Genomic DNA, 27,997 nt, shown 5'->3' with positions numbered 1-27,997 from the left:
GTCTTGCTTTCAGTTCCCCCACCTTTGATTATTCTTTCCAGATTTCCGGGCTGCTTAATAATCATTACCACTGCCCACAGTTATCAAAAACTCAAAATGGCCAAAAATTTAAAAACAAAAAAAAATATCACAAAACTGGTAAAGTGATATCCGAGCATGCATACAAAAAGCTTAAGATTGATTGAAAATTTAAAATTAGGTTTTTTTTTCCTCTTTTTTTGGGGTACTTCACATTTTCTGTCCCATGTTTTCTGTTCCTAAACTGCCGGAGCTACAATTTTTAAGGGCGAAAAAAAAAATGAAAGAAAATAAACTTAATTCTTTTTTGCTGGGGGGAGGGGGAGTTAATTTGGGGGGTGTTTGTTTCTCTCCCGGTTCTTTCCCAAACTCTCTTCACTCCTGCTATCTTCCCCCTTGCCTACTACGCCTTCTCTCTCTTCTGTACATAGGCCAAAATCGTCTCTTTCCATCATTCTTATGAAGGCCCATTTGGGACTCTACTGAGAAACCGAAACAAAGGTCGTTTCTTTCTCGAACATCCCAGAAGCTTCAACTGATCGAATTTCAACATCTTACCCTCAATCGATCTTGTTGATTCCAACACGCTTGACGGCCGCATTCCTAAACCCCTCATTAGCAACAGAGGCCTGCTGCATGCACATCCCCATCCCCATCCCCATTCCAATCCCGCCGTGCATCATCATCATCTGCTGCTGCTGCTGCTGATGCTGTTGATGAAGATTCTGCTGCTGCTCCATTCCCATCATGTAGTTTCTCACCTCGTTCCTTATCATCTCTTGCATCACCGCCAACAACTCCCCGGTGAAAGGAACAAATACCTTATCCTGCGGCTGAACCTGAGACCCAAAAGCTATTTGTTTACGGCCGTTCTGCTGGTCAACCGGTGCTGGTGGTGATGGAGGCGGGGGAGGAGGAAGGAGTTGAATCGGAGCCTTTGGTTGAGTTGAGTCGGTTGAGCGGGTGGACGCCTCGGTGGAGTCAACTCCAGGTAAGGAGAGGCTCAAAGAAGTAGGAGGATCAGTAATGTTTTCCGAAGTCGTCTCCACCACCTGATGAGGAGGAAAAACGGGGCCAGCCCTAGCAACGGGTTTAAATACGTGAGAAGAGGAGGTATTGGGAAGGCTTGAAGAGCTGACGTCGGAGCCGGACGGACTGCCCGGGTTCAAGGACAAGCCACCCGAGACGTGTCCGCCGGACCCAGTGCTGGCGGTTCTCTTCAAGGGTTGGTGGTGGTGGAGTGGAAAGTCGTTGGAATAGTCGTTGGTAGCTTCGTCGGAGGAAGTGATGGAAGAGCACTTTCTCTTGAGAGTGGAATTCCAATGATTCTTGATGGCGTTATCGGTGCGACCGGAGAGCAATCGGGCTATGGTGGCCCATTTGTTGCCGAACTTGGCATGAGCCCGGATGATGGCGTCATCTTCCTCGGGAGTGAAGGCCCGGTGCTCGACTTGAGGAGAAAGCTGGTTACACCAGCGTAAGCGGCATGACTTGCCGGATCTTCCGGGAATGGATTTGCTAATCAAGGACCAGTTTCTAGGTCCATGCTTTTGAACCAGTTGTTGCAAGAGATCATCCTCTTCGGGACTCCACGGACCTTTGATTCGATCAGCATCTTTTCTCACGGTAATAGTAGTACTAGCACTGATATTATTGTTTATATTTGCCATTGCCTTTTTTTTTTTTTCTCAAAGCAAGAAGAACATGTAATCGGATATTCTGGGCAGTAGAGAGAGATGATGTAAGTTAGAGAGAGAAGAGAAGAGAAAAGAGAGAGGGGCAGTGTGTTTTGGTTAGTGTTTCTTAGGGATATGAGTTTGAGAGGGACGGAAATGGGAGTGGTGGGATTATGGGTTTATATATATCTGAGAGTAGTACTCTACCGTAATATATGAGGGGGGAAGGGTCGTGTGGAGGAAGAGATAGGGTTGAAGGAGGACAAGGAGAGCAGGGGGTTGACCGGTTAGACGGGTGAGAAACGGGGACAGGGAGGGGGAGTTGGTTATGGTGGGCGTTATGGGCACCGCTATTTCGAGGCAAGCGGTTGAAATGAGCAGAGGGGTGCGGGGCGCTTGGGATGGGAGGGGTATTGGGGGATTTGGGATACAGCTGGCAAACGGACACGCGTCACGTCCGACCCCCTGCACTGATTTACACATCAAAAAACTAATCGAATCGTACGTACGTAGTCTTCTCATTTGATTTTCTTTTTCTTTTTTCCACTTTTACGTTTTTTCTCAAACGCTCCCTCTCTCTCCCTGCGTTGGATTGAAGTTTTTCGACAAAAAAAAAAAAAAAATTCATACTTTTTGCGATCGCATTTGCCAACAAACTCTTTTTATTTTATATATATAGATAGAGTCATTACTATAAATTTTTAATACTATATTTTTTAAATAAAAAATTTAGAAGATGGCAATTCATACAGGACCTAAGCCCATTACAGTATTGGGTTTGTTTGGACAGCGGATTATTTTTTCAAATATATTTACTTACATTATCATTATAATTTTTAATACATTTTTTTATCTCACATACATCACATCATAAAAAATATTACAGTAAAAATATCTCAAATAACTTACTATCCAAACAAAGCAGTATTACACTCGCTTGCTTTTTGGCTGTTTCAATTGGGTATATCCAATTTTTGTTTTTGTACATGCTGCTAGTAACAGTAACAGAGTGAGTGGATTTTCGGAGGTGGCAAAACGGGTAGAAAAAGACGAAGAAGTACTCAGCTGTATTTATTTTATTGAATTTTTGTAGCTCTGGTGCGGCCCTACCTACTGTACACTCCTGGCAGTAGCGGTAGCGGTAGGAGGAAGAAAGAAAAGATAGGGAGCCGATCAGCTTTGACCGAAGGGAGAGAGGGAGGGCCAGGCTGGCGAGCATTTTGGCTTTCGTGTGGGTGGGAAGGATATTATGATATGAGTTATTATCTTAACCCCCCCCCCCGGCCCAATATTTTAATATATATATATTTTTTTTAAAATTTTAGGTGTACTCTAATAATAAAATGAAAGTAAAGAGAAAATCAAAACGGCCGCACGGAATTGCTGAGCTGGCAGAAAACGACAAGATTGGTCGCCTAATCGGAGGGCGAATCATTACTGCTATCCTGTCAGTCCAGCCTGTGATATTTTAAATCCCTCTCTCTCTCTCACTCCCTCGACTTCATCTACTACTACTTTCTCCCCCCCCCTCTCTCTCTCTCCTTGTAACGGCTTCCCACCCAATTTCTTTTCACACCTCCCATCACACCTTTCTCTCCTTCACCGGCTGTAACCTGTAACCGGTCAGTCGGTTACCTCTCTCCCACTCCTTTTTCATGGAGTAGTACACAAAAAATCAAGTAGCACTCCCTAACCCTAGAAAAAAAAAAGAAAATTAATAAAATTAGAAAGAAATTGTACGGATTCAGGTAATCCCACGCTTGCATACACGGTTCCCAAAGCCCAGCGACTTTCCTACAGCCTTCCTCCTCACCTTTAATTAATCAATCCCCCCCTCAAATAAACCCAACATAATTGCTTTGATTGATTAATTTATACGGATTCCATCGCCACTAAATCTCTCTACTACCCCGTACAATTCAACACCCCCGGCCCTCCCGCCCCAAAAAAATAATAAGAACTAAAAAAATTTGCGTCTAACATACCTAAATTTGTGAGTAATTGACAGATAAAACTTAAAAATGAGGGAGACAGTGGCGGAGGGCCGGGTTTGGGCGTTACGGGGGCAGTAGAGCCGAAAAATATGTTAGAAGTGGTCGGTATCTGCTACTGCAACTCGTAGTCGTATGTAGTGCCTACAACCCACCTGCCTATTACTCAAGCCCCCTACTGTTTGGTAGCTCTACACTTTTTTCCCCTCCTACTAACAATCTACTCCCTAAATTGATTCATGGATTATTAATGGGTTTGTTTGGATAGGGTATTATTTGAAATATAATTTGGAATAATTACTGTAGCATTTTTTGTAATGTGATGTATGTGAAATAAAAAGGTGGGTTGAAAAATGTGTTTATGATGCAAGCGAAATATTATTTGAGTTTTTTTATAAAATTATGTACTGTACTAATTTAATGTATGTAAAATAAAAAAAGTGATTGAAACAATTTAATCCCAAAAGATATATAACTCTTTTAGAAAAAAAAATGACAATTCAAACAATATCGTTTTCAATTTAAATAGTAATATAGATCCGAGCAATTGAATCCCTGTAAAAGTTATGAAATTCGTGTATAGTATCCAAACACCTCCTACTTGATTTCTTTTGAAAAATACTACTCTTATGATTAGTTCTTTGTGTGGACAGATTTACCAATCACAAAAAATTATGAATTCCTATGGCACGGTGAAATACTATGTTGAACAATGATAGAAATAATACAAAAATGTGAGTGATTGATGTCTCTATTTGTTAAAACAGAGAGCTTTTAGGTTTTGTTGATATAGAACTCGATTTGTTTAGTACACCTTTGATATTTGGAGAAGGGAAAATCGTTTAAAACATCCCTCACATTCTGTAAAATAACTTTTTTCGTCTCTCACTTTTAAAACTGTAATTTTACTTCCCTTACAAATTCACATTGATCAAATTTGATCCTTACCTAAATTTCTGACTAGTTTTTAGTCGGAACCCACCATGTGCCTTGCACATAAGTATTTTTTAAGGACAAAATTATCAAATCAAAATTTACATAATCTGATCCATAGTCCCTCACATTTCACAAAATAAATTTTTCATCCCTCACATTTCATAAAATAAATTTTTTTATCCCTTATTGACCATGTGTATGAATAGTTTTTTTTAATATACGTGTATGTGTATTTGATTTCACCTGAATAAGACGAATAACATGTAATATATCTCTATTTGATTTTACATAAACAGGTTAATTGTAATTGTACACATGCTATTTAAAACTAACAATTTTATTTTAAACCCATGTATATATTTATTTGAGTTCGCCATGTGAATTTGTTCAATATTTGTGGTCTTTTCTCTTTTAGTGATAATTTATTTATTGAATTGTATAATAAAGCCATCTAATTAATGAGTCCTAACTCGAATTCTATAGTCATGCTAATGAATTGCAATTTAAATTTGAAATTTCTACTCGCCACTTTTAAAATTAATAATTGAATTACTTGCCTTGTGATTGTCTTAAAATTTGAAAGTGTCAATTACTTACTTTTTTTATCATACTTTTTCTTTGATTATTTTTTTATCCAAATTTAATTCGATATAAACACTAAATAATGGCCAAATTATTTGATTACATCTAAATAAACTAATTATAGTTGTACACATGTTATTCGTATTATTCAGGTGAAATTAAATATATATATATATATGGATTAAAAAAATTATTTATACACATGATCAGTAAGGGATGAAAAAATTCATTTTATGAAATGTGAGGGACAAAAAAATTCATGTTGTGAAATGTAAGGGACGAAAAAATTTATTTTGTGAAATATGAAGGACTATGGATCGAATTGTGTAAAATTAATTTGACAACTTTACCCTTAAAAAATGATCACGTGCAAAGCATGTGATAGATTCCGACCAAAAACTTGCTAGAAACTTAGGTAGGGACCAAGTTTGATAATATAAATTTGTAAGGGACGTAAAATTATATTTTTAAAAATAAGTGACGAAAAAAATCATTTTGTAAACTGTGAAGGACGTTTTGAACTATTTTTCTTTTGTAGAATATCAATATCTTCTTTAAAATATGTAAAACGAAAAAAAATTAATGGCTAATATCGCAAATTCGGACAAATTTCGTGCACTGCTACTACTTTTTCGTGCACACTCTTTTTCTTTTTCGGTTGCATAAGGTCCGAACTTTTGACTTTACCTTTCGCTGCCTGCTGGTGGTGGCATCGGAAAACGAATTCTCAAAAGGGATATTTTTCCGGCCTCAATTTCAGATATTCTCTCCACAACTAACTAACATGATCGGAAACCAGAAACTGAATTAAATAGATGCCCAACTGAATTGTTGTCTCCTGTTTGATGAAGACTGGTCTCTCTTTTTCTTTTGTTTCAATTTCTACCAGTTTTGATCCTTATGAGTCTCATCTGACCGTACATTGCTTCAAGTATTAAACCACCCAAGGCAAAGTCTGCCAATCGGTCATGACCAATATATGAGCTGCAGCATCAAGTCATGAATCATATGATACATTTACCAGTACTAACATTTTAACACCTGGACAGGAAAGTAAAGCACTGAAGATCAACTTTATCGGTACCCCTGAAATTTGGCCTGTTAGCGTTGAATACAGCACATTTTCATCCTGAAACATGCAACTGGAAGCTTTTTTTTTTTTTTTTCTTTTTATTTCTTCTTTGAGTTAGTTCTTGCTTTTCTCGTTACAAATAAGCATCTAGACTACGAAATTCCTATTATTTACAGAGTAACTCTTATATACACTGACAGTGTATATAGTATCATTATTGAATTCATGACACATATGCGAAAATTAGATTTTAAATTCAAATTTTATATAGTTGTCATTCATCCAATATTGATGGTGTATACACTGTCAATGTAGAAAAAATTAATCCTTATTTATATGCAATACAAAGGTAATTAAGGGTTTCTTGTTTTTCTTTTTTTTTTTTGGGATGAAAATTTTCCAAATTTTGTCCAACTAATAACTGAAATGAGGCTAATAAAGCACCAATTTGGAAGATAAAAACATTTTTATTGCTATCAACGAGTGGCAATGAAATTGCCAATAGCCGTTGTTGAGCTACTTACTACCTTTCAAGTGATATAAATAGCCAGATGAAAAATCAAATAGATAGACTTTGGACTGACAAAGTTATACAAAAATGAACAGAGTGGAGCCCATCCATGATCCATCCTAGTGCCTCATGGATAAATAAATAAATAAATACGAAAGTACAAACTTTTGGGAAGAAAACAGGAAAAAAAAAAAAAAAAAGGGGGTGGGGGGGTGGGGTCTGGAAAGTATAGAGGAAAATCAACAAAATGAAGAGAGTGAGAGAGAGAGAGATACAGAGGGGAAATCGTATTTGAACACCTCACCGTTGCAATGAGACAGATGTCCGTGTCAGGCTCACGGACCATCTTTCGTGTTCTTGTAAGAAAATGTCGTTAAGGGGGCAAAAAAAAGGGTTAATGTCGTAAACTTGTTGGGTTTTGTTTTCTAAACCGGTTTTTTCACAACAGCCGATCCGTCTCTTTCTTATCTGCAAGGAAATCCCACAGACTAACCGTAACCGCAGGCATGTGCAAATGGTACTTTTATCACGTGCTGGAGACATTCATGAAAGGAGACACACGTGCGGGTTGCGTCCTCTATTGGAGCAGCAGAATCCATTTCCCCAAAACGCCACCTCCCACCCCTTCCCACGTTTTAAAGTTTAAAAGGAAAAAAGAGAAAATCGTTTCAAACATATTCTTTGTACTTTGATAAACAATTTTCTCCTCGTTTTTAAAATATTAATTCTACGTGCTTTATAAATTTAAATTAATAAATTTGATCTCAACTTAAGTATTTGTTAATTTTTTTAATCTAAAATCATTACGTGATTTATATGCAATCATTTTTTATGTATAAAAATGTCAGATCGCACTTTTTTAGTATTAAAACTAAATATGAACATAGTCAGATTCTATTTTTTTAGAGAAAAAATATGACTCAGGTCAAAATTATACTTTTTAAGAACAAAAATGAATATAAATCAATTTATTTATTTAATTAGAAATGGGATCTAACATTTTATCCCTTTTTTTCAATAAATACGGTGGGTTAGACAAGAGCTGCCCACTTACTGTCTAGGTTGTATCAATATTGATGCTACACACACACAAAAACAGATACATAATAAATTGAAAAAAGTTTTTGGAATTTTTAGTTTGTATTTTCTTCTTTCTTATTTTTTCTCATTTTTATTTTATTATCCTATATGTTGGATCAGTCTTCCATGGACAAAACTCTCAACATTTGAGTGCGAATCGCGGGCGAATGTGTTTGGATTGTAAATTATTTGAGATATTTTTACTGTATCACTTTTTTTGATGTGATGTATGTGAGATAAAAAGGTAATTGGGAAGATAAAAATATATATTGGAAATTGTAATGGTGATGTAAACAAATATGTTTGGACGAATAATCTCCTGTCCAAACGCACTTCTTTCACATGAAATACCAAATTCTTTATACGTATTTTCGAGATTTGATATCTCTTGTAAGCAACTTAAGGCATTGTTTGGACAGCAATTGTTACGTTTTTCGTGAACACATTTTTCAATCACCTTTTTATTTCGCATATATCAAATCGCTACAGTAATTTTTCTACAAAAAAATTTAGAAAAATGCAATCTAAACACAACCTAAACTCGTGAGTTCTTCTTTGAGGAGAAAAAAAAAATCTATTTTAACAAGTGTTTATTTGAAGCTTTACTATAGGTATTGTGGTTGTGTTGGAACATTGTTAATGCTTTTCTGACGATGCGTATGGCAGTTTGCAATGTTTCAATGTCGATTTTGGAGATAACATATAGACAAAACTTTTCTCAAAACAATTATCTCAATGTGTCCAGTGGCAATTTAGATTGACTTTGTGGTATATGTGGGTTGCCCTTTCATGCAGAGAAGGAAAACACACACACATATATACATATATATATATATATATATATTCATGGATTAAAAAAAAAAAGATTGAGCATCGTATCTTCATAGGCTATTATTCTCGGACATAATAATGCTAATAAAGGGAAGGCAAAAGTCAGAAGGGGTTTACCTTTTGAGTTTATGTGACACCAAAAAAAGTTTTATATAAGACAATAAATGCATGTTAGAGAAGATTGAGAGATTTCTTCCTCATTAGCTAGCAATTTATCTAATCCAACGAGAGGAAAATGAAAATCCAATTGCTGTTCTGTTGCAGTTCTTGCGATTCAAATTGCTTCACCGGTCCTAATCTGGCGAGTCGCTGCATTATTGCGGGTGGGGCAGGAACTTTTAAAGCACGTGAATATATAGCGCAGGGGATACAATACAATACTCCATAGCGATTCCCGAAGGGCAAAGGGCGCCGACGAGACGGCAGTGGGGTTTTCTCTTTCTGAGGAACTCACGCAAAACACATGGCGGAGGAGGTTTCCGGGCACCACGTGTCCGACTATTGAAACTCAACCTCAGACAGAGCCGTCCAGCTCAGTCACGTCGGGTTTTTCCCTGTTCAAAAGCCACGTAAGCAAAGTTAGTTGACAACATTGCCCACCACCATCTTGTCGTTTTGTTAGATGACGTGGTACTTGTCACCTCACTCATTTATTAAACCACAAAATTCTCTGTCACCTCTCTCCCCCAACTGGCTCGCGGGAATGTGTTACTCAGCAGTCAGCACTACTGTTCTTTCTTTCCTCCCCCTGCGTTTTTAGTTAAGGCGACGTTAATAATTTATGTAAAGGTCCTTTGGATTCCGAATTTTTCAGAAATTTATTTTTTTTTAATTTTATATACATCATATTCTTTTCTATTCTGAAGCATATTTTTCCATCAAAACAACGGGACATTTAAAAAGAAAGAAAAAAAAAAAAGAAATGGGCTAAGCGTCGCAAATAATAAACACATTTGCACGGTGTCTAGCAGCTCATCCGCAACAACCTCGACTTTTTCTTCAACCCCGTGATGCAAAATAAAAATAAACGAAACAAAAAATGAAGATTTTTTTTTTTTTTTTTCAGAGTAAACTGCAGCTGTCTGCTTTTGAACCATCATTGGAGATAACTATGCCGAACAATACTAGCACCAGTGGGCAGCAGGCAAGAAGAAAGGCAAAGGACGACCAACGTCACATAAAAAAAAGGGGAAAAAAGAATGGGGCCATCGCCAGCTATATCGCATTAAACTTTTGGCCGGGAATGATAATAACAGCAGCAGAGAATGGAGATGAAGATTTGTTAGTAATAATTAATCTTTTCCTCCTTTATTGGTAGCAGTATAATTTATTGCATGTAACGATCCTCGAAAAAGACAGCATCTGCTCGTTGGGATTCGAAACTTGGACGGAGGTGCAAATTAGTAGCACCCACACATCCCATGATTCCCGCTATCGTAAGCCGTATGCATCCTTCCTACCCCCGCCCCCAGTCTCCCTCTTTCTTCTAAGCTAATCTAATTTCTAATCCAGCGCTCCTCCACTCTAACCACTTTGATTAAATCCTGTTCACTTTCTTTTTTGGAATGCTTTCCTTTCCCCTATAATTGGACTGGGCTTCTCTCTCTCTCTCTCTCTCTCTCTCTCCGGGGGATAGCGATCTAAATGATTAGTTAGATTAGAATGGCTTATTAATTTCTCCGATATTGCATGGGTATTTATTAATAAGGTGTTTTTGCTGGGGGGCAAAATAAAAATTGTCCACGTAATCCGATAAGACGCCAAGAGAACAAAAAAGCAAGGCAAAGCAAAACGCTTTCTTTCTAAAGTGCTGAAGAAGTTGCATCTTGTCAATTGATTTGATTGAAGAAATCAATAATAATAATGTATTGGGGCACTTGTGTTTCACAATTTTGACCATTTCTTCTGAATTACTGTTACTAATTATTGCTGGGAAGAGAGAGACAAACGCGAATAACAAAATAATAACAAAACGTTTGGTTTTCTTGGAGGTTTTTCGTTAACTCATTCTCTTTCTTTCTTGAAGTAATTTTTTTCTTCTCCCTTTTATCTAAGTTAAGAGGACAGCATAATGCAAATCAACTTGGATATTGAAGTGGCCTTTTTCCTCCTAGCTTCGGGAAAATCAAAGTTCATAACGAATTTTGCCGGAATAAGTCGTACTCCATAAAGTATAGCATAGAAGCCCCAAGAAAGAAATGGTCTTTTGTCATAGTGCCACCATCTATTCAAGTTCTTTTCTTTTTTTTTTTTTTGGAAGGAGATTTATTCTTTTTTTTTTTTTTATTGTCATCTCTACTCCTACTCCTACTCCTACTCTATCTACTGGGGAGACTCAACTGAGCCTATAGAAATCGATAGAGACAGAACCATCACCGGACCAGACGGGTGCGAGTGCACCCGAGCCACAAGAGTGATATTTTTGATAGGAGGCAAGGTTTGAACCTTGCTGGAAAGAGATCTATTCAAGTTCATTGTGCCACAAAATCATGATGGCTTAGCTGGGAGATCTAAAACCCCTTGATCTTCTTGGTCCGTATACATGTCAGAAAAGCAACTACTGCAGTCACAATATTATGGTATTCTTAATAGTCCAACATTTAAAAGCTGCTAGCTTTTGTTCCACTTTTAAATGATCAAAGTTTGAATATCCAATCTGGGGATTTGTTTGCCTCAATTTGCGAAATTATTAACTGAAAAGTATGTGCTAAATGCTTATTATATAGCAATCTTAGTAACTAAAGTCGCATCAAAACAGATGGAAAGCTACCAAAAAGCCGCATTTCAATCCAAAACTGTCATCCTCCAACTGCATACCACCAGACCTCAAGACAGGGGAAGCCGTTGGTTTTTATCCATTTCATTTCTTAAACAAAGACAGAGACAAATATGACATGATCTGAGGTTTCCAGCATAACCACTTATTTCAACCATCTTCATCATGGACCCTTCTTGAATGACGAGGGGATACCATTCTGACTCTGTTTCAAAAGCTTCTTTAAAGATTTAAAAACAAGAAGGTGTGGGAGTACTTTGTATTTTGTAAGCGCCTTGTAATGCATGCATTTCTTCTGCATCATCAGGGGTTTCTGTATCCATTGCCACTGATAAATCACACTGCAACACTTTTGAAACAATTAATATTGTGGCAACCATTTGTTTGACCTTTCTGGTCATCGTACTCTACAGTAACTGGCATTTTCTGTTGTGTAAGGTTGGTCTATGTCTTGCATCTATAAATCACCAAAGAAATTCGCGTACTGCAAAACATAATAGGAACAGATGACAGGTCCCTAGCGATTATGAACATGACACACGCCTCACCAAATTCTATCATTAATAAGTATTCTTTTCACTAAAAGGAGAAGTGCTCTAATTTTCTACCTCTCTCGGTAGACATGCGCATCATCTAGTACCAATTGTAAGAAGAGGATTAAAAGCTCGAGCATGGCACTACAGGATTCTAGTCATCGTAACTCATATATCTTCATTCTTGACAATAAAGGTGAAAAAGAAGTTCCTTGAATTTGCCGAGATGTTAGAATTGATATCATACCTTTCTGCTAACTCATATTCGAACCTCTCCTGTCACATCCGTCCGTCACACAGTGCTTGGCTAGATTTTTTAATGTACAAAAAATTGAATTATGAAAACATAGTAGTGATTTGCTGAAAAAGGGTTTCCATTTAACGATGAAAAATGAAGGAATATTCCTTTCTAGTTCGATCAATTTTGGAGAAAATCACAAAAGCACGAGATTTTTATTAATGTAGAAAAAGTGACCTAGGATATAAAACAAATGAAGATACGGTTGACTAAGAAACCTGAAGAAATGCTTCAGATCTTGCATTAATTAACATTTGCAGTTCCGTACACAGCTTTAGCATTTCAACTTGACTATATTAAGTTAATTGTGCTAAGTTGAGTTTCTAAGATGTAGCTTACCGCTAAGTGTTTATCTCTGTGGCATGTTTTTTTATCCTCGAAACTTTGGTAAGCTTCGTCAATAAGGCTGTGGCTTCCAGCGTGATCACTAACAGTAGCGATCATTCATCGAGCTTTTGACTTAGTCCACAATTACTTTCTGAAAATCATCGAGGTAAGAACATAGAGCTTTTACCTAATTCGTAATCTGCTCTGGCCAATTTTGTCTCAACATGCATGGGGTTGACTGGCAATTCTTGCATGGTTTTATCGTAACAATAAATAGTCCTAGCAGCTGCCAAAGTCGCCATCAGCGTTATATGTTTAATCCCGTGTATGTCATTGCCTACTTCGGCATGGGGTCATTATTTCTTAGGCAAAGCAAAGAGGGATTAGTTAACAGATAGCAGTCAAAAATGTTCCACTTAAAAAGAGAAACAGTTGTGATGGCATCATTAAAGTTAAAAAACATGGTTCGTTGATTAGACAGTTCAAGTCGATAATGGCTTGCATTATTCATCTGATTGTATAGTTCAAAATTCTTTTGCGGGCTAGCGATCGAGGAGCCCAACTCCTTAATTATGTCATCCAATTATTGAAGCGCCATCAACCAAATCCAGAACAGTATCCATATATCAAATGGGATTCTACCATATTTAATTCAAGCGCAAGCCATTCCAAGCTAGAGGCAATCAAACATGACCAATCTCCAACCTCAGACCTTTGCAAGCGTGAGATAGTAAAGAAAAGTTTTACATACAGCTTCCTGCATTTTGTGTCGTAAGATTGCAAAGAAGTTTAGTCGGACATAAAATTTTTTTGTAACTACCATTAATTTTTTTTTATTTTCTCTTAAATTTTAATCAAGAGTCAAGGGGTATTGACTTAGCTCCAAAAAAAAAAAAAAAAGAACGAGAAAAGAAAAGAAAGTGATAGTGAGTTTCACTTTCATGCATTTGATTTTCTCAGTAGCTTCATGGAGAGAGATGAGAGAGTTTCCACTTCCAGTGTAGTACTTCTCACGAGAACATATATTATAATTACAAGTAAAGTTTTGGGCAAGTATTCTGGCTTGTCTTCTTTTCTCCTAGCTCTTATCCTTCTAATGAAGAAAACAAAGGGCATGCAGAAAATTAACCAAGCCGAGCAGTTTGGAAAATGGAAGCCGCCATTAATTCTTCCAAGTTCTCAGGGACCGAAAACTCAAAGCAAGCAAAAATATATATATGCAGCGTTAAACAAGAGCTAAAAGTCCCACGACAACATGGAAGGGAATTTGTCCAAATGGGTGGAGCCCCTTAATCTTCAGAGTTAGGTTAAGAGTCACCGTCTATCTTGTGAAGAAGGATAGAAATTGGAGAGAGAGCTTTTCTGACGAGATATCAGCTTCCATTTCGTTGTAGCATCTCATTTCAACAGCAAAGTACTTAAAAACCGATGATGACTTCTCACCCGCTACAGCTACACATGCTACCTTTTTCCACGAACACATCCAAAAATCAGTGATCGACATTCGACGCAGCCTAATTGGACAGAAATCAGAATAGCTACTTGTTCACCTGTCTTAATTATCTGGCCATATTATTAATCAAGAAATGCATTTATTTCTTTTTACTCCCCCCCCCCCCCCCCCACCTCCACCACCCATTTTCTGATCTTTCGGTATTGGTGTTGCTTTGTTTCATCCATTAAACTCATAATTGCGCTAAATATACGTGTTCTCGTGTAAATTGATCGAATTCATGTGCTTTTGCTACGATTGCTTTTTTTTTTCTTTGTATGTTCTTCATCTCGTGTCAATTATAAAAATGCGCCAATGAATCAGTTAGGACCAAAGTGCTATGGAAAAGGATCGAAATTTCATGTTTCAATTAGGCTTTAAACTTATATTTGGTGCCAGTCCCACCGAGTTAGGGAGTGATAAGTTGGTATAAAAGCCGGTTTATTGCCTTTTCTTAACTAGGAGCATTAAAGCATTTTGTAAGACTGCTAAAATTTTGTCCATTCGATTTGTGGGCGTTCCGGCTTTTATTGATGACAACCGCCCAAACACATTTTATCTGGACGGGGAATTATTGTCTTACACCCTTTTGTTCTTTGTTGTAATAATTTTGCCCGCAATTCAACTACTAGGGTTTGAAGCTAAGAAGATGGCTTTGCGACTTGGAGGACCGTAGACTTTTGCCATTTGTGGGCCGCGGGCGACTGTGATTTTGATGTTAACTCTGGATCTGTGGGTCCTTATGCGTGACCGCCCATTTCTGACTCCTGTTTGGTGAAATGGGCACGAGTAAATTGAGAATGCATACAAAATTTTTCTGCCAAAAGAGCTTTTTTTTTTTTGGCTTGGAATTTTTCCTGCTTGTGGTGGTGGGGCGAAGATTAATGCTGATGGTTCGTGGAGGAAGAATCCAGGCATGGCAGGCAGAAGAGTTTTGATACAAAATGAGAGGATGCATTTGAGTAGTTTTTTTGTTTTGTTTTGTTTTTTTTGGGGGTGGGTTATGGCACCTAGCGAGCTACTTTGTCGAGATTGTGAATGTAAATTGAGTCTATTTTAGAGGTAAATAAAATTATTGCAGATGCTTTAGCAAGAGGAGTCTTGGGGTACGCAGCAATTCAAACTTTTAACATTTCCATCCAAATCCATGTTTTTTATTTTTCTTTTTGGATTACGACGTGATGCTACATGTTGTTCCGTTTGATTTCACGTGTATGACTATTTAAGGTCTTTACGGGAGGCTTTGTCGGCGAACTTTTTCAAAGGCTCTTTTTTTTTTTCTTTATTTTTTTTAAATGAAAAGTCTTAAAATCAAATTTTTTTTATTTACAATTTCTCCTACTTTTCCATCTAATCCAACCCTTTCTCAATACCTTTATATTTTCTTAGATACTCAAGGGAGAGTGTAACCAAATTAATTTTATGGATGATTGATTTATGAGGAACAAGAGGCAAAAAAAAAAAGAAAAAGAAATGCTCCCTGTAATTTATTTTAGTGGATGGATTGCTGCAGATTAACAATTTGCTCAAGAATCTTTGCGTCAATTAATTTAAGCAAGATATTTATACTGGCTTTATCTCAACGCCCACAAAAATAAAAAAAGGTTAGTTTGGACCGATAATAGAGGTGTTAGATCATGCACCTAATTCATGCAGTCGAATTGGCAAGCACTAGTTTGCTTTCTTTAAGTGGTTAATGTCATTTTAATAAATAATAAAAAAAAAAGAAGTCGTTAATGGCAAAAACTAATCATTCCTCTGATGATGTAAAAGAAGAGGGAATGGCTAATGTTCGGCTAATGGAATTTCTGTCGCCTTAGTTTAGTGGCTACTGTCTTAGACCGGCGTAGCTTTGAGATAAGGAGGGCCCTAAGACTAAGAGCTCCGCATGCATGGCAACAGCAGCTGAAAGTTTTGAAAAAGTGCTACTGAGACAACTTAGAAACAAATGAGGCGTCTTTGCTTTTTCTTTTTGATGATTTCAGACTAGATACATAGCATTTTGGAATGTGCTGACGATTTTAATCCATAAAATTATGGATTAATCCGAATACAGACCATACATAACGGACCATTTCCCACTGATTTTCCTTTGCTTGGAGTTTTATGATTATCAATAATATTGACGGGTGATAGAGTGGCTTTGAAGCTGCAAGCCTATGCTATATTTATCCCGTGGTTCCATTGCGGCAGCAGTTGCCATTGGTTTGGTCTGGAATTTTGTTGGTTTTCAATATTCTGTGCTCCGGGAAAAGAGAGAAGAAGTCAAGGAATAATCAACTCAGCAGTGACCACTCACAGTCCCAGATTGCTATATTCGTTCGTTCGTTCGTGGTGGTTTTTGGAAACTTCTGGAAAAACTAGAAAGTTGAAAAGGGATTGTTAAGCAAATTAGTAATATAATCTACAGAATTAAGTTGAGATTCTTGAGAATTTTCGGACTTGGGTTAATAAAAATGCAACACTAATTCCTTCACCCTCTTGATTCCTGTCCAACTTCTGGAGCAAGGGTATTCCTTGTGCCAATTTTGCGAGAAATCCTCCGTCGCCTGTGCTGCCACAGGCAAGGCTGGAGGCCCCTCTCGTCCCTCGCACCCCCCAGCTTCAATCTGATTCTCCACCGCTTACTCTCCGAGGAGCTCAATGGTCCCCAGTCGTACGGTTCCCGTCCCCTCAATCTAGCCATCACCGAAGCATCATCATCATCATCTTCGGAGAGCCCATTGTATAAAACTCCAGGGTCAAAACTCCCTTCTTGGATCGACGGCCCACCCAAAAGCCCCAGGACTATCGGTACAGCGGAGACAACGGCCCAAGTGCATCCTCAGCTCTTCGCCAAAACGCTTTTAAACAAGGCGATTGAGGAATATGGCCTTGAGGTGGTGACTGGGAAGCTGGAGGAGGTGGAGGTCGTGGAGGGTAGAGCTAGGGCGGCGGTGCTGGAGGGAGGGACAAGGATCAACGCTAATGCCGTTGTGCCGCCTCTCGGGCCTTAAAATTGTCGCCGTTAAGCTCCTTATTTAGCGTGTCTGGGCTTAAAGCCCACAGTATCGTGACGTCTTGAAACCCAAAGATCCATATGCTATGACTCCGCATGCACTGTTTCTGAGTTATTGTATGGCCCAAGGTGGGAAGCCCATGGACCCAGAAGTCTATCCTCGTCCACAGTATACGACCACGAATTTCCAATCGTACCAGCAAAACTGTCATTGGTCATGTATTTCTAAACATTTTCGCATTTTCTATGGACGGTATAATTTTCAATCATCTTTTCATTTCACATGCATCAATTATTACAGTATATTTTTCTATAAAAACTCTTAAAAATACCGAAATAACAATCCTAAATTTGTAGTAAACAAAAATGAAATTAGTAGTGATTATTGAACAAGTAGTTCATAAAATGGAAGGTGACAATTGCCAGTAATGAGTATGATTACAATTTATTTGGTGTTCCCTGTTGTGTTGATTAAGAAGGTTGTGGTGTTTTTTGGTGGTTAAATTTTTGTCCGGGGAAGTTTACATATGTGGAATGTCAGCAGAGGCTGAGGTTCCGGATGATCCGGAGCAAAGATCACCTGTCCCAGAATCCACAAGGAGTGCTCAAGAGAGTAGCTGGCAATGTATCAAGCCACCTAACAGAAGGTGAAGCAACAGTAAAGGCAGAGCAACCGTGCTCTTTGCCGTGCACGGATGATGGAGTGCCAGTTATAGGGGAAATGCCTGGTGTAAAGGGGTGTTTTGTGGGGACTGGACATAGCTGTTGGTGAATGGCCCTGCCACTGGTGCCGCCTTGGCTGAGCTTGTGGTTGGTGGTCGGTCATTCCAGCATTGTTGATATTACCCCGTTTAGTCCATACAGATTTGCTCTTGTTAGGAAGCGGTAGAAAAGGTGCTAGCCTAAATAATTGAGATGTTGTTGCAGACTAGGGAGTGAATCCGTCGTCTCTCTGTTTCCATAGTGGATGTTGTCTTGTTGTACGAATTGTCATGCACGGGCTTAGGCCAGTGTCACTGATCAATGTTGCTGCCCAGCCCAACTCGTTGTGAACATTTAGCCGTAATTAATGCATAGATTCAAGTGAGTAATGGTGCAGTTTAAAGCGTATTCACCATGGTTAGTAAATATCAGTAGTGATTATGGGGGTATTGGGAAGCTGATTTCTCCAATGAAGAAGGGAACAGACACAGCACAGACGGCTCAGTCATTAGTGATGTAATCTAAATTCTAAACTATTCATCAAACGGACATCAGAGCCAAGAGTAGTGCTTTTTTTTTTTTTAACTGAATCTGTAATCTGCATTTCATCGCTTCTTTAAAATGGGGGACAAGTTAGCTCATAGCTGAAACACGAGATTCAGGGAGCGAAAATGGTGGTGATGGATGGCGTAGGAGAAACGTCATGCACGATGTTCGATACAAATGGACTGGTCAAATTTAATTAGTGTGTTCTGTACTCTCAGGATGTAAAAGTGATCCACTTCCTTTGTGAACTCCTTTATTATTGTTCTTTTAACTAATTTGGCACCGGTTTCTGGTCTTAGTTCTTAAATTAGTGTGTAAGACCCTTTACCCTTTACACCAGACCAGATAATTGAATATCAATTACTACATCACTAGACTCGTACGAGTATTTTCCCATTTTTCAGATTCCAACGCACAAATACCTATTTGTAACCTGATTTGGATGAGGTCTCGTTTGGCAAGTTCATACGCCCGCAACACCGACCAATTTATGTCCCCTTCGCATCCAACTTTGTGTTTTGGGGAATTGGGGAGATTAATTTACCTTAAGTGGAGGGAAAACAATTCATTCTCATCAGTACAGAATCAGTCATCAGTTATATTTAGTTTTCCACGAATTCTGGGATCCGTATATTTATCCGCTCCGCTCGGTAACGCCAATACCACACTAACAACATATGTTGCTCCAAAATTTGGGACAAATTCACAGGCTGAAACGTCTTATATCGCACTTAAAACAGTTGCCTGAGTTTTGATCTGAAAGAAATTGATATATATTTCTTTCTTTCTTCCTGTGAAGAGCTCGTTGCCTCAAAGACACCATTAAGAGTCCGGACAAAAAAGTCACCACCGAAAGTCGCAAGTTTTAAGGTTGGGTGGTCAATAAAACAGACACTCGCATCACATGATTCAAGTCCTATTTGTTGAAAAGCGAACTTCAATAATCGAAGCTAAGGCCAATGGTTAACTGCATCTGAATCTGATATTGTCCTCTAATGGATTCCCTTAATCCCACTTCATTTCAAGTTCAGGCTACGACCTGCTGAAGCCAGCTTTCCTGGTCTCTTCATTTTCACCAATACTCGTACGCATTTGAAGGCTAATGTACTTGTTAATAAACTCCTACTCAGTAAAGAAGCAGCAACCCACGTGCACTTACATCTCATTTTAGCTTTCTTTTGACTTTGCTTTAATTGGATTAGCCTTTTTGAGAATAATATGCACTGTGTACTCGGTCCTAGTTAAGTCACATCTGCCTTGTAATTGAATATTGATACTTTTGGCTTCAATTCATCATTTCAAGGAAAACTCCCAAGTCCCACCATGGCAATAAGACTTTAAGATGGACGTCTCTGCTTTCTTTCTCTTTTCGTACTAATTTCTAGTGCTAGAGAAAGAGAGAATGAGCAGCCTATTGATCCAAATATCTGGACTGATAATTGAGCTTCGCTTGTATTCTTTGTGTCTATATCAGAAGAGACTCTTTGGCCGTTTCATCATATATCTAATAAATATGACGATTCAAGGGAAGTTGCAATAAGTCGCCACTCCTGAGTAGCTCGGTTGGCCACGTACCCTCCTCAGGAAGCGTTGTCTATCTCCCTCCCCAGGATTTGAGTCCCAAGTTTAACGTGTTCGAGGGGATGGGACCTCTCCTCTCAGGTCACAGAAGGATTTAGTCGGGTCGAAAGCCCCAATACCCCTGCGTCCGGAAAAAAAGGGGGAAGTTGCGGTAAGCTACATTGCTCCAATAATTCGTTCAAACATGGTTTGATGGTTTCGGAAGTGGTGTACAGACATGGGCTAGTTGTGGAATGTGCCTTTATGTGTCGGTGCAAACGAATAAACCATCCGAGAATTGGATTCCAAATGCATTCTCTCTCATCCCTACGCCTTTTCTTTTCATCCCAAGATTGATTTCCCTTTTACGGAGTCTTTTTCAAATACATGGCGTCATATTATTTTTGCTAGACATTTTTTGATAAATGAAAAAGATACCGGCAGAGGATAATAGTTCGTGAAATTCTTATTGTGGCATCTTGCCGCTCAACAAAAGCTGTCTTAAGCATTGATAGGGATGGAAGATGATGGCCGCTTGACATTGAACGAGTATCTGTTAGCATGTCACTAGTGTGTTATAAGTCAACGAAGTTATACTAAAATCCACAGGAGTGGATCTGTAGAATCCCGGCTGCAGGAATCTGCAGTTTCTGAATGTTGGAATGTTACAAATTTAATGCTTTAAGAGAGATTTTAAGACAACGTATAATTCTATGACACCGGGCATCCCCGCATTTGTACCCCATAGTTTCATCCCCGTCCTACTCTCATAATTTTGCACGAGCTTATGACATCGAGGATGATTTTTTAGCTTGAGGCTATCGTTTTCTGTCATTTTTTCCTCGAGTACGGTTTGATTTTTTGGAGTGTCTCCATTGTCAATGATTTTCCCTGCAGGATTGTAAAATTTCGTGTTCTAGCTTGTCCTATAGAACCCAAAATTCAATGACTGATGGAGAGTACTTTTGTGTCTGTTTTCCAAATAGTCGTCAGGGAAAGAAAAAATTAAGTATCATTAAGATGGGTTTGGAGAGAGAGCTTGAATCAGTAGGGAAGCTTTTCTTTCCCTTTTCCAATTAACACTTGTAGCTTTTTCCCCTTGAGACAGCAGATCCACAGACGTCTAACACTAGTGATATAAATATATATATATATATATATATATATTTCAGTACTACTACTATTCTCTGCATCAAAAAAGGTGAGCGGTCCACCAAATTAATTTATTAGCCTAAAGACCCTTTCAGCTGGACTAAATGGAAATCTTGTTAAAGGTTCGTCATGTTCCTAATTGACTGATTAGTACACTATTAAAGTAAAAGCTGAAACAACCACTTTTGAAAAGGGCCAAGCGAGGAAAACAGGGGGTATCAAAACGAAGTACGTAGCATTTCACTTTGGCGTATACATAATCATCTGTGGGTCGAATTATAATGCAAAAACACAGACTTTTTGTGTACTGCAACATCTGATCACCACACATCCTGTCCGGGGAGTGGTATTTCCATCAGAAAGTTTTCGAATACAGACCCAACAGACATCTTTGCTGATAAGGAACTCAAGTTTGAATCTTACCACTGGAGCCAAATGCTAAGGGACAATAAGTATTATGATTTTGTACTAAGGTCCACACTATTTTTTGGTGGTCCAAAATTTTATCGTCCGTTAGTAAGTGAAAGAAGCGAAATCATTGAAGTCCCCCAGTGTCTATTTCAAGTGAATGCCTCACTTTTTCTTTTCTGGAATTTATGGACCAAGAAGAGGAAAAAAGGCTAAACGTGACCAGAAAAGGGCATGTCCTGGTGGATGTCCGTTTGCGATGAGGTCGTCCATCTAATTTTTTTTTCTACTCTTACTCTAAAGAGGTGGCCCAACCAAATCGAGAAAATCTATGGGAATTGAACCATTATTGAACCAGACGGATGTATCACATACTCGTATGATTTTAGAGGAAGTCACATATAGTGACACATTGATGAGAAGTAAGGTTTAAATTCTTAACCTCCCACCCGACAATACATGTGGTGGTCAACTCTTTTAGAAAAAATTAGTTAGATCGTCCATCTAATTGGATGACGATTTAAATGGTCTTCGAGAGCCAAATGTCTGTGACCAGTAGCAGGCGCTAGCTCTTAATAATGTAATACATTCCCTAATTTAATGTGTTAATACAAAGTCAAGTTCAGTTGGTGGAGAGATAATCCATCATGCATCAACTTTGACCACTCTTATTCTAGATATCCAGTCTGTGAAAGAAAATGAGGAATTGCGATGCATGGGGCGCGGTAGTCTCGTATCAAGGATTTGTTCCACAAGATTTGGTCAGTGGAACGAGTCAATTGTCTTGAAAATGTTAGTAGATTAATTGAGCGGGTTCTTGATGCTCCAGCCAATTGTTTCCTGATGTAGCTCGTGCACATTGTGCTCACTAAGCACATGAATGGCATTAATTCAATTTTCTACTACTGGCGCTTTCCATTTGGATTGCTATTTTTTGAAATTTTTGTAAAAAACTATAGGGTAAAAAACAAAAAAATTACTATGGTAAACTTAATACATAGAAAAGCCTCTCGTTGTTTCAAAATTTACAACACGATATCCCGTACTTTGAACTAAATTGTAAAGGTGACGGAATCCGTTAAACTTAACGGAATTGGATGAAATGACAAAAATGCCCTGATATAATTAAGTAAAAGACAGCTTAAAAAATCATAGTTTTATTTTCTAGATAGAGAGAATTGAGCGTTAAGAGGTAAAACAAATATATTTGTTAAAAATTAGGTATAAATTTTTTTTTTTTAGGTTCATTCCGTTAAGTTTAACGGATTCCGTCACATTTATAATTTAGTTCAAAATACGAGTTGTCGTGTTATATATTTTGAAATCATGGGAGGCTTTTATGTGTATTAGATTTATCACATGGAATTTTTTGTATTTTACCCAAAACTATATTACAATGATTCGATATATATAAGGTAAAAAAGAAATTTAAAAATATAATAACGAGAAAAGCATAAAAAAATTTTTAATAGAAAATTGCAATCCAAACTCTAGTTTTCCTAGCCCCTCAGGGTTGGTTTGGATGGCATCGGGGTAACACCTTTGAATCCTGAGGTCATGTGTTCGAGTCGTCCCTTTTACTGCTCTATGTATCCTTGGGGGTGGGTGTACGGGCGCAGGAAGATTAGTCTGTCAAAATTGAAATACTCTTTATGTCGGAAAAAAAAAATTAAAAAACACCATAATTTTCCTAATTCCCGAAAGAGAGAAGCCTACCAAGACTAGGCCCTATGTGTTTTTTCGTCTTAGATGATCAAAAACGCATCTTAAATCAGCATGCTTGAGTTCCATAGCATGGCATATTTTTGGAAAATGAACGTAACAGCTTCGTGCAATAAAACTGTGCCACCGAATTTCTGGAGATTATTTATGAGGGCAGTAATGAATGCCACACCCCTTTACAGCTACGTTTAACGCCGGTGACTGCACTACACAAAAGAATTAGATAGACCCAAATAAGCAAAGCTAGTTCCCTACTGGCTTTTGTCACCAGTAGCTTCATCAGACGGCACTACTTATAACATTTAATACGAATGATTCCTTAAATTTCAATCAGATTTTCTTGGCACTTTCACAGGCCTGCTAAAATTCAAGAAATCACAGGCTAGAAGGGATGCTACAATATAAACGTGAATACTTTTCAGTTCCGGGCTAATGCTGATGCGAATAACAACAGAAGTACACACCAGTAACCTTTAATTATTTAAGAAGCATCAGCAAAGTCAATAAGTGCGAGTTCTGCACTTTCCAACTCCACCTTTCTGTCACCTAGCAAAGATGCTATCTCCCCCCTCCTCCCCCCCCCCCTCCGGGGCGCCTTATTATCTCTGATGTAATCCATTAAAGAATCCTGTGCAAGTCTGTGAGACTTTGTAATTTGTTTTCACCAATCTTTGCAGGTAAGGCATGGCACCAAAATAAAATTAATGATAATAATAATAATAATAATAAGAGACAGGGAGCCAACAACTATGAGAAGATTACTAGTATAAGATTTAATATCATATTTGTTCTAGTACGATATCATATTAGTATGGTGACTAGAATATTAATTTGTAGATTTAACGTAGCCTGAAGTCTGAAGCGAGAGCATATTGGTGAGGGAAGTTTGGTTTTGGGTGAGCTGTGCGTCTTGCTGCACTTGCTCTCAATATTATACAAACTTCCCTCACATGGTCCCCTGAATATCGTAAATCTCAGTTATTGTTAGTCTCCCCCACCCCTCCCTCAATTGCCCCTCTTTCACAGTTGTTTTAGTAGAAAGTACAGAGATGTGGGATCGCTGTGAGATGACATGATGAGCTCCTCCTCCTCCTCATCCTCTGCCTCCTGCAAAAGCTTTGATCTCCATTTATGGTGGAGAGTTATTGCACTTGTTCTTCTTCTTCTAGAAATTCAATTTTCTGCTGGGCTCAACGTAGATGGAGTTTTATTGCTATCCTTGAAGTACAGCATTCTCAAGGACCCCCTTGGCGTGCTACAGAGTTGGGACTTCCACAATGAGACACCTTGCTCCTGGAAAGGAGTCACCTGTGGTGCACCTGGCTCACCTGAGGCTAACCGAGTCACCAACCTCTCTCTTCCAAACTCTCAGCTTCTTGGTTCTCTCCCTGCTAATCTTGGTATGATCCCCCACCTAACAAGTCTCGACCTTTCCAACAATTCAATTAACGGCTCTCTTCCTTTGTATCTATTCCGTGCTTCCCAGCTTAGAGTTCTTGATTTTTCTAATAACCTGATTTCTGGTCCGCTGCCGGAGAATATTGGAGGTCTAAAGAGTCTCCAGCTTCTTAATCTCTCTGAAAATGCTTTGGCGGGTAATATACCGGAAAAATTGTCTGCTCTCTCTAATTTAACCGCGATTTCTTTGAAAAATAACTACTTTTACGGCACACTTCCTGGTGGTTTTGAATCAGTCCAGTTTCTAGATCTGTCCTTTAACCTTGTGAATGGATCACTGCCCTCAAATTTTGGAGGCAGTGGCTTTCGTTATCTCAACCTGTCGTTTAACAGGTTTTCTGGAGAAATCCCACCAGAATTTGGTGACAATTTCCCCTCAAATGCAACTGTTGATCTTTCTTTCAATAACTTTACGGGTGAAATTCCAGATTCTAGTGTTTTCTTAAGCCAAGATGTGAAGTCATTTTCTGGGAATCCTGAATTATGCGGTCTACCACTGAAAAATTTGTGTCCTATTCCTTCTAGCATTGACACCCAGCCAAATACCTCTGCTCCAACATCCCCGCCAGCAATTGCAGCAATTCCCAAGACCATTGACTCCAGCCCTGCGGCACTGTCCCCCGGTGGAGCTGCTGCACCAAGTCCGCAAAGGGGTGGTGGGATGAGAATCACCACTATTGTGGGTATCGTCGTGGGTGACATCGCGGGAATTGGGATTCTTGCGTCGGTTTTCATCTACCTGTATCAGTTAAAGAAAAGGAAAAGCATCAAAAGCAGCATAAAGAAAGAGGCCGAGAGTGCCAAGGACTTTGACTGGGCATCATCGTCATCGTCATCGGCATCCTCGGGAGAGTACAATTGGTTAAGGGCGTGGACTTGCTTGAGAAAGCAAAGACAAGAAGAAGACGGTGAAGAAACATCACAAGCCACCAATTCAGAAAGTGAGGATCAAGAAGATTTGCAAGGGGGTCAGGAAAATAATGCCAGTTTGCAACAGGAACAGAAAGATGGGGCACTTGTTACCGTTGATGGGGAGAAGGAACTCGAGCTAGAGACGTTGCTTAAGGCCTCTGCTTACATTTTGGGTGCCACGGGGTCCAGTATCATGTACAAGGCCGTTCTTGAAGACGGGACTACTCTAGCCGTTCGAAGAATTGGCGAGAGTGGCATGGAAAGGTTCAGAGACTTTGAGAACCAGATCAGAGTAATTGCCAAGTTGGTGCATCCAAATTTGGTGAAAATTCGTGGGTTCTATTGGGGCGCTGATGAGAAATTGATCATCTACGATTTTGTTCCCAACGGGAGTCTTGCCAATGCACGTCACAGTAAGTCCTCTTTCCCTCGACCCTCCCTTGATGCTCAAATTAGCAAATTGCTCCTCCTCCTTTTTTCTTGGTTAATCTTACATGGTCAAAATAATAAACACTAAGTAAGAGAGTCAAGTTGAGGAACCCTTTGTTTAAGATTCATAATAATGTCACACATATGTGCGCCGACAATAATTTTATGTTTCTGCAAAAACACCAGATCACAGAGTCTGCAAGTTTACTGATAAACCCTTTAGGCTGCTGTTTTATTTAGTAACGTGGTGTTAGGGAAATGTCTGTCATGTGGTTGGTTTGTAATAAGTGGGCATGGAATGACCAGCAATGGCCACCCTCGTCCCTCTAAATTTTTCTCCCCACAACCCAGTGACCGCAACAGCTACAACTTCCACGGCCGTCCGTTCGAATGTGTGCACCAAAATATTTTACTCCATTCCCATATGGACGGTACATTTTAATCCGGGTACGCTGCACAATGAAGCAAAATCTGCTCTGATGAAATTTCGTGAATCTAGTCAAAGTACACTACACATTAAAGGGGTCGGATATGATAATAAAGGAATCTGACCAAAATGAGAGAATTTTGACTCAAGTTTTCACACATTAGCAGTACGAGAATTGTATGTGGCGTAGCATAAATTCTTTTCCTATTACGGTGGAGTGGTTGTATCTGAAGCTTGTTTTTAAATGCACTGAAAGGTGAATAGGCGAACTGCTACTACAAGTCAACCATATCTGTAGCCCGTGGTTCGCACTTCCTCCACCGGGCCCACGTGCCCGATAGTGATTGATACACGTATCCATAAATACTTAATACGCCAGGCTCATTTTCAGTGGTCACTTGCATGGAAAAGGACTGTGCATAACCTTTTTTTAAAAAATATATTTTGGTATAGTTTATCATTTGATTTCTGTGGATCTGTGTCCACCTAATTTGGCTAATCTGGAAACCTATCTTTTTGTTTTGGCTTCTACTAATTTTTAGGGAAAGCCGGCTCTTCTCCTTGTCCTATGCCCTGGGAGATGCGGCTCAAGATAGCTAAAGGAGTGGCTCGTGGGCTCTGTTACATCCACGACAAGAAACATGTGCATGGGAACTTGAAGCCCAACAACATTCTCTTGGGTGTCGATATGGAACCGAAGATTGGTGATTTTGGGCTTGAAAGACTGGTCGCTGGGGATAACAGCTCCAAGGCAGGTGGATCTTCGCGCATCTTTGGTAGCAAGAGGTCAACAGCTTCACGAGATAGCTTCCAAGACCTTACATTTGGGCCTACTCCAAGCCCGAGCCCTAGTACATTGGGCATTTCGCCTTATCACGCACCTGAGTCTCTCCGTAGCATCAAACCCAACCCCAAGTGGGATGTTTTCGCATTTGGTGTGGTTTTACTTGAACTGTTGACAGCGAAAATCGTTGTTTCTGATGAAACAGGCCCAGGCCCAGGCCCGATAACCGGGGCAACTGCACTAGATGATGAAGAGAAGAGTAAGGTACTGAAGATGGCTGATGTGGCAATTCGAGCTGACCTGGAAGGCAAGGAGGAAGCTTTGTTGGCCCTTCTGAAAGTAGGTTACGGTTGTATCTCTACTGTTCCGCAGAAGAGACCAACCATGAAAGAAGTTCTTCAAGCACTTGACAAGTTTCCTTGTTCAAGTTCTTCCTCGTATTATTATGGGCACTAGTCCAATCATAAATTGGCCCAATTAGAGAGGACTGTGTATGTAGATTATTGACTGGTAGGTGGAGGTGGTTTTCTTAGGGAGTGCTGTTGATTGTGAAGATTGGTGATAGGAATTTGTCATGTCCAAAGCCACACTCAGATATTGTTGTCTTCTAACATCAAGTAACTTTTGCTAATTTTGGACTCAACCCATGTTTCTCCCTATGATATTCATTTTCTTTTTTGTAAAATTCCAGTTTTGTCTTGTTGGACCCCGGAGAGTTATTTACCTGTTTTTTTTTTTTTTATATATATAATAGAGTTATTTACCTATTTGGGGGT

At 38.9% G+C, this 27,997-nt stretch overlaps 2 protein-coding genes and 1 pseudogene across 2 annotated transcripts; 2 read left to right on the top strand and 1 right to left on the bottom strand.

Annotated features, from left to right (window-relative positions):
* Positions 1 to 132: 132 nt before the first annotated feature.
* Positions 133 to 1,999, bottom strand: LOC113751038 (transcription factor MYB73-like). Its single transcript, XM_027294887.1, has one exon. The coding sequence runs from the start codon at positions 1,686 to 1,688 to the stop codon at positions 579 to 581; it is 1,110 nt and encodes a 369-aa protein (XP_027150688.1). The 5' UTR covers positions 1,689 to 1,999; the 3' UTR covers positions 133 to 578.
* A 13,860-nt stretch (positions 2,000 to 15,859) lies between these two features.
* Positions 15,860 to 18,010, top strand: LOC113752836 (annotated as a pseudogene).
* Positions 18,011 to 23,869: 5,859 nt separating this feature from the next.
* Positions 23,870 to 27,899, top strand: LOC113754191 (probable LRR receptor-like serine/threonine-protein kinase At4g37250). The gene is made up of 2 exons (XM_027298547.1): positions 23,870 to 25,994; positions 26,980 to 27,899. Exons 1-2 carry the CDS (start codon positions 24,284 to 24,286, stop codon positions 27,675 to 27,677), a joined length of 2,409 nt encoding a protein of 802 aa, XP_027154348.1. The 5' UTR covers positions 23,870 to 24,283; the 3' UTR covers positions 27,678 to 27,899.
* The last annotated feature ends 98 nt before the right edge of the window (positions 27,900 to 27,997 follow it).

Source organism: Coffea eugenioides, chromosome 11, assembly GCF_003713205.1.
Source record: "Coffea eugenioides isolate CCC68of chromosome 11, Ceug_1.0, whole genome shotgun sequence".
NCBI lineage: Eukaryota > Viridiplantae > Streptophyta > Magnoliopsida > Gentianales > Rubiaceae > Coffea > Coffea eugenioides.
The sequence above is the reverse complement of the archived record's forward strand: the minus strand, read 5'-3'. Positions and strand labels throughout refer to the sequence as shown.

Coding starts and splice junctions, on each gene's coding strand:
- LOC113754191 (XM_027298547.1), top strand. CDS start 24,284: ATGATGAGCTCCTCCTCCTCCTCATCCTCTGCCTCCTGCAAAAGCTTT. Junction 25,995..26,979: donor TCTTGCCAATGCACGTCACA/GTAAGTCCTCTT, acceptor ACTAATTTTTAG/GGAAAGCCGGCTCTTCTCCT.
- LOC113751038 (XM_027294887.1), bottom strand. CDS start 1,688: ATGGCAAATATAAACAATAATATCAGTGCTAGTACTACTATTACCGTG.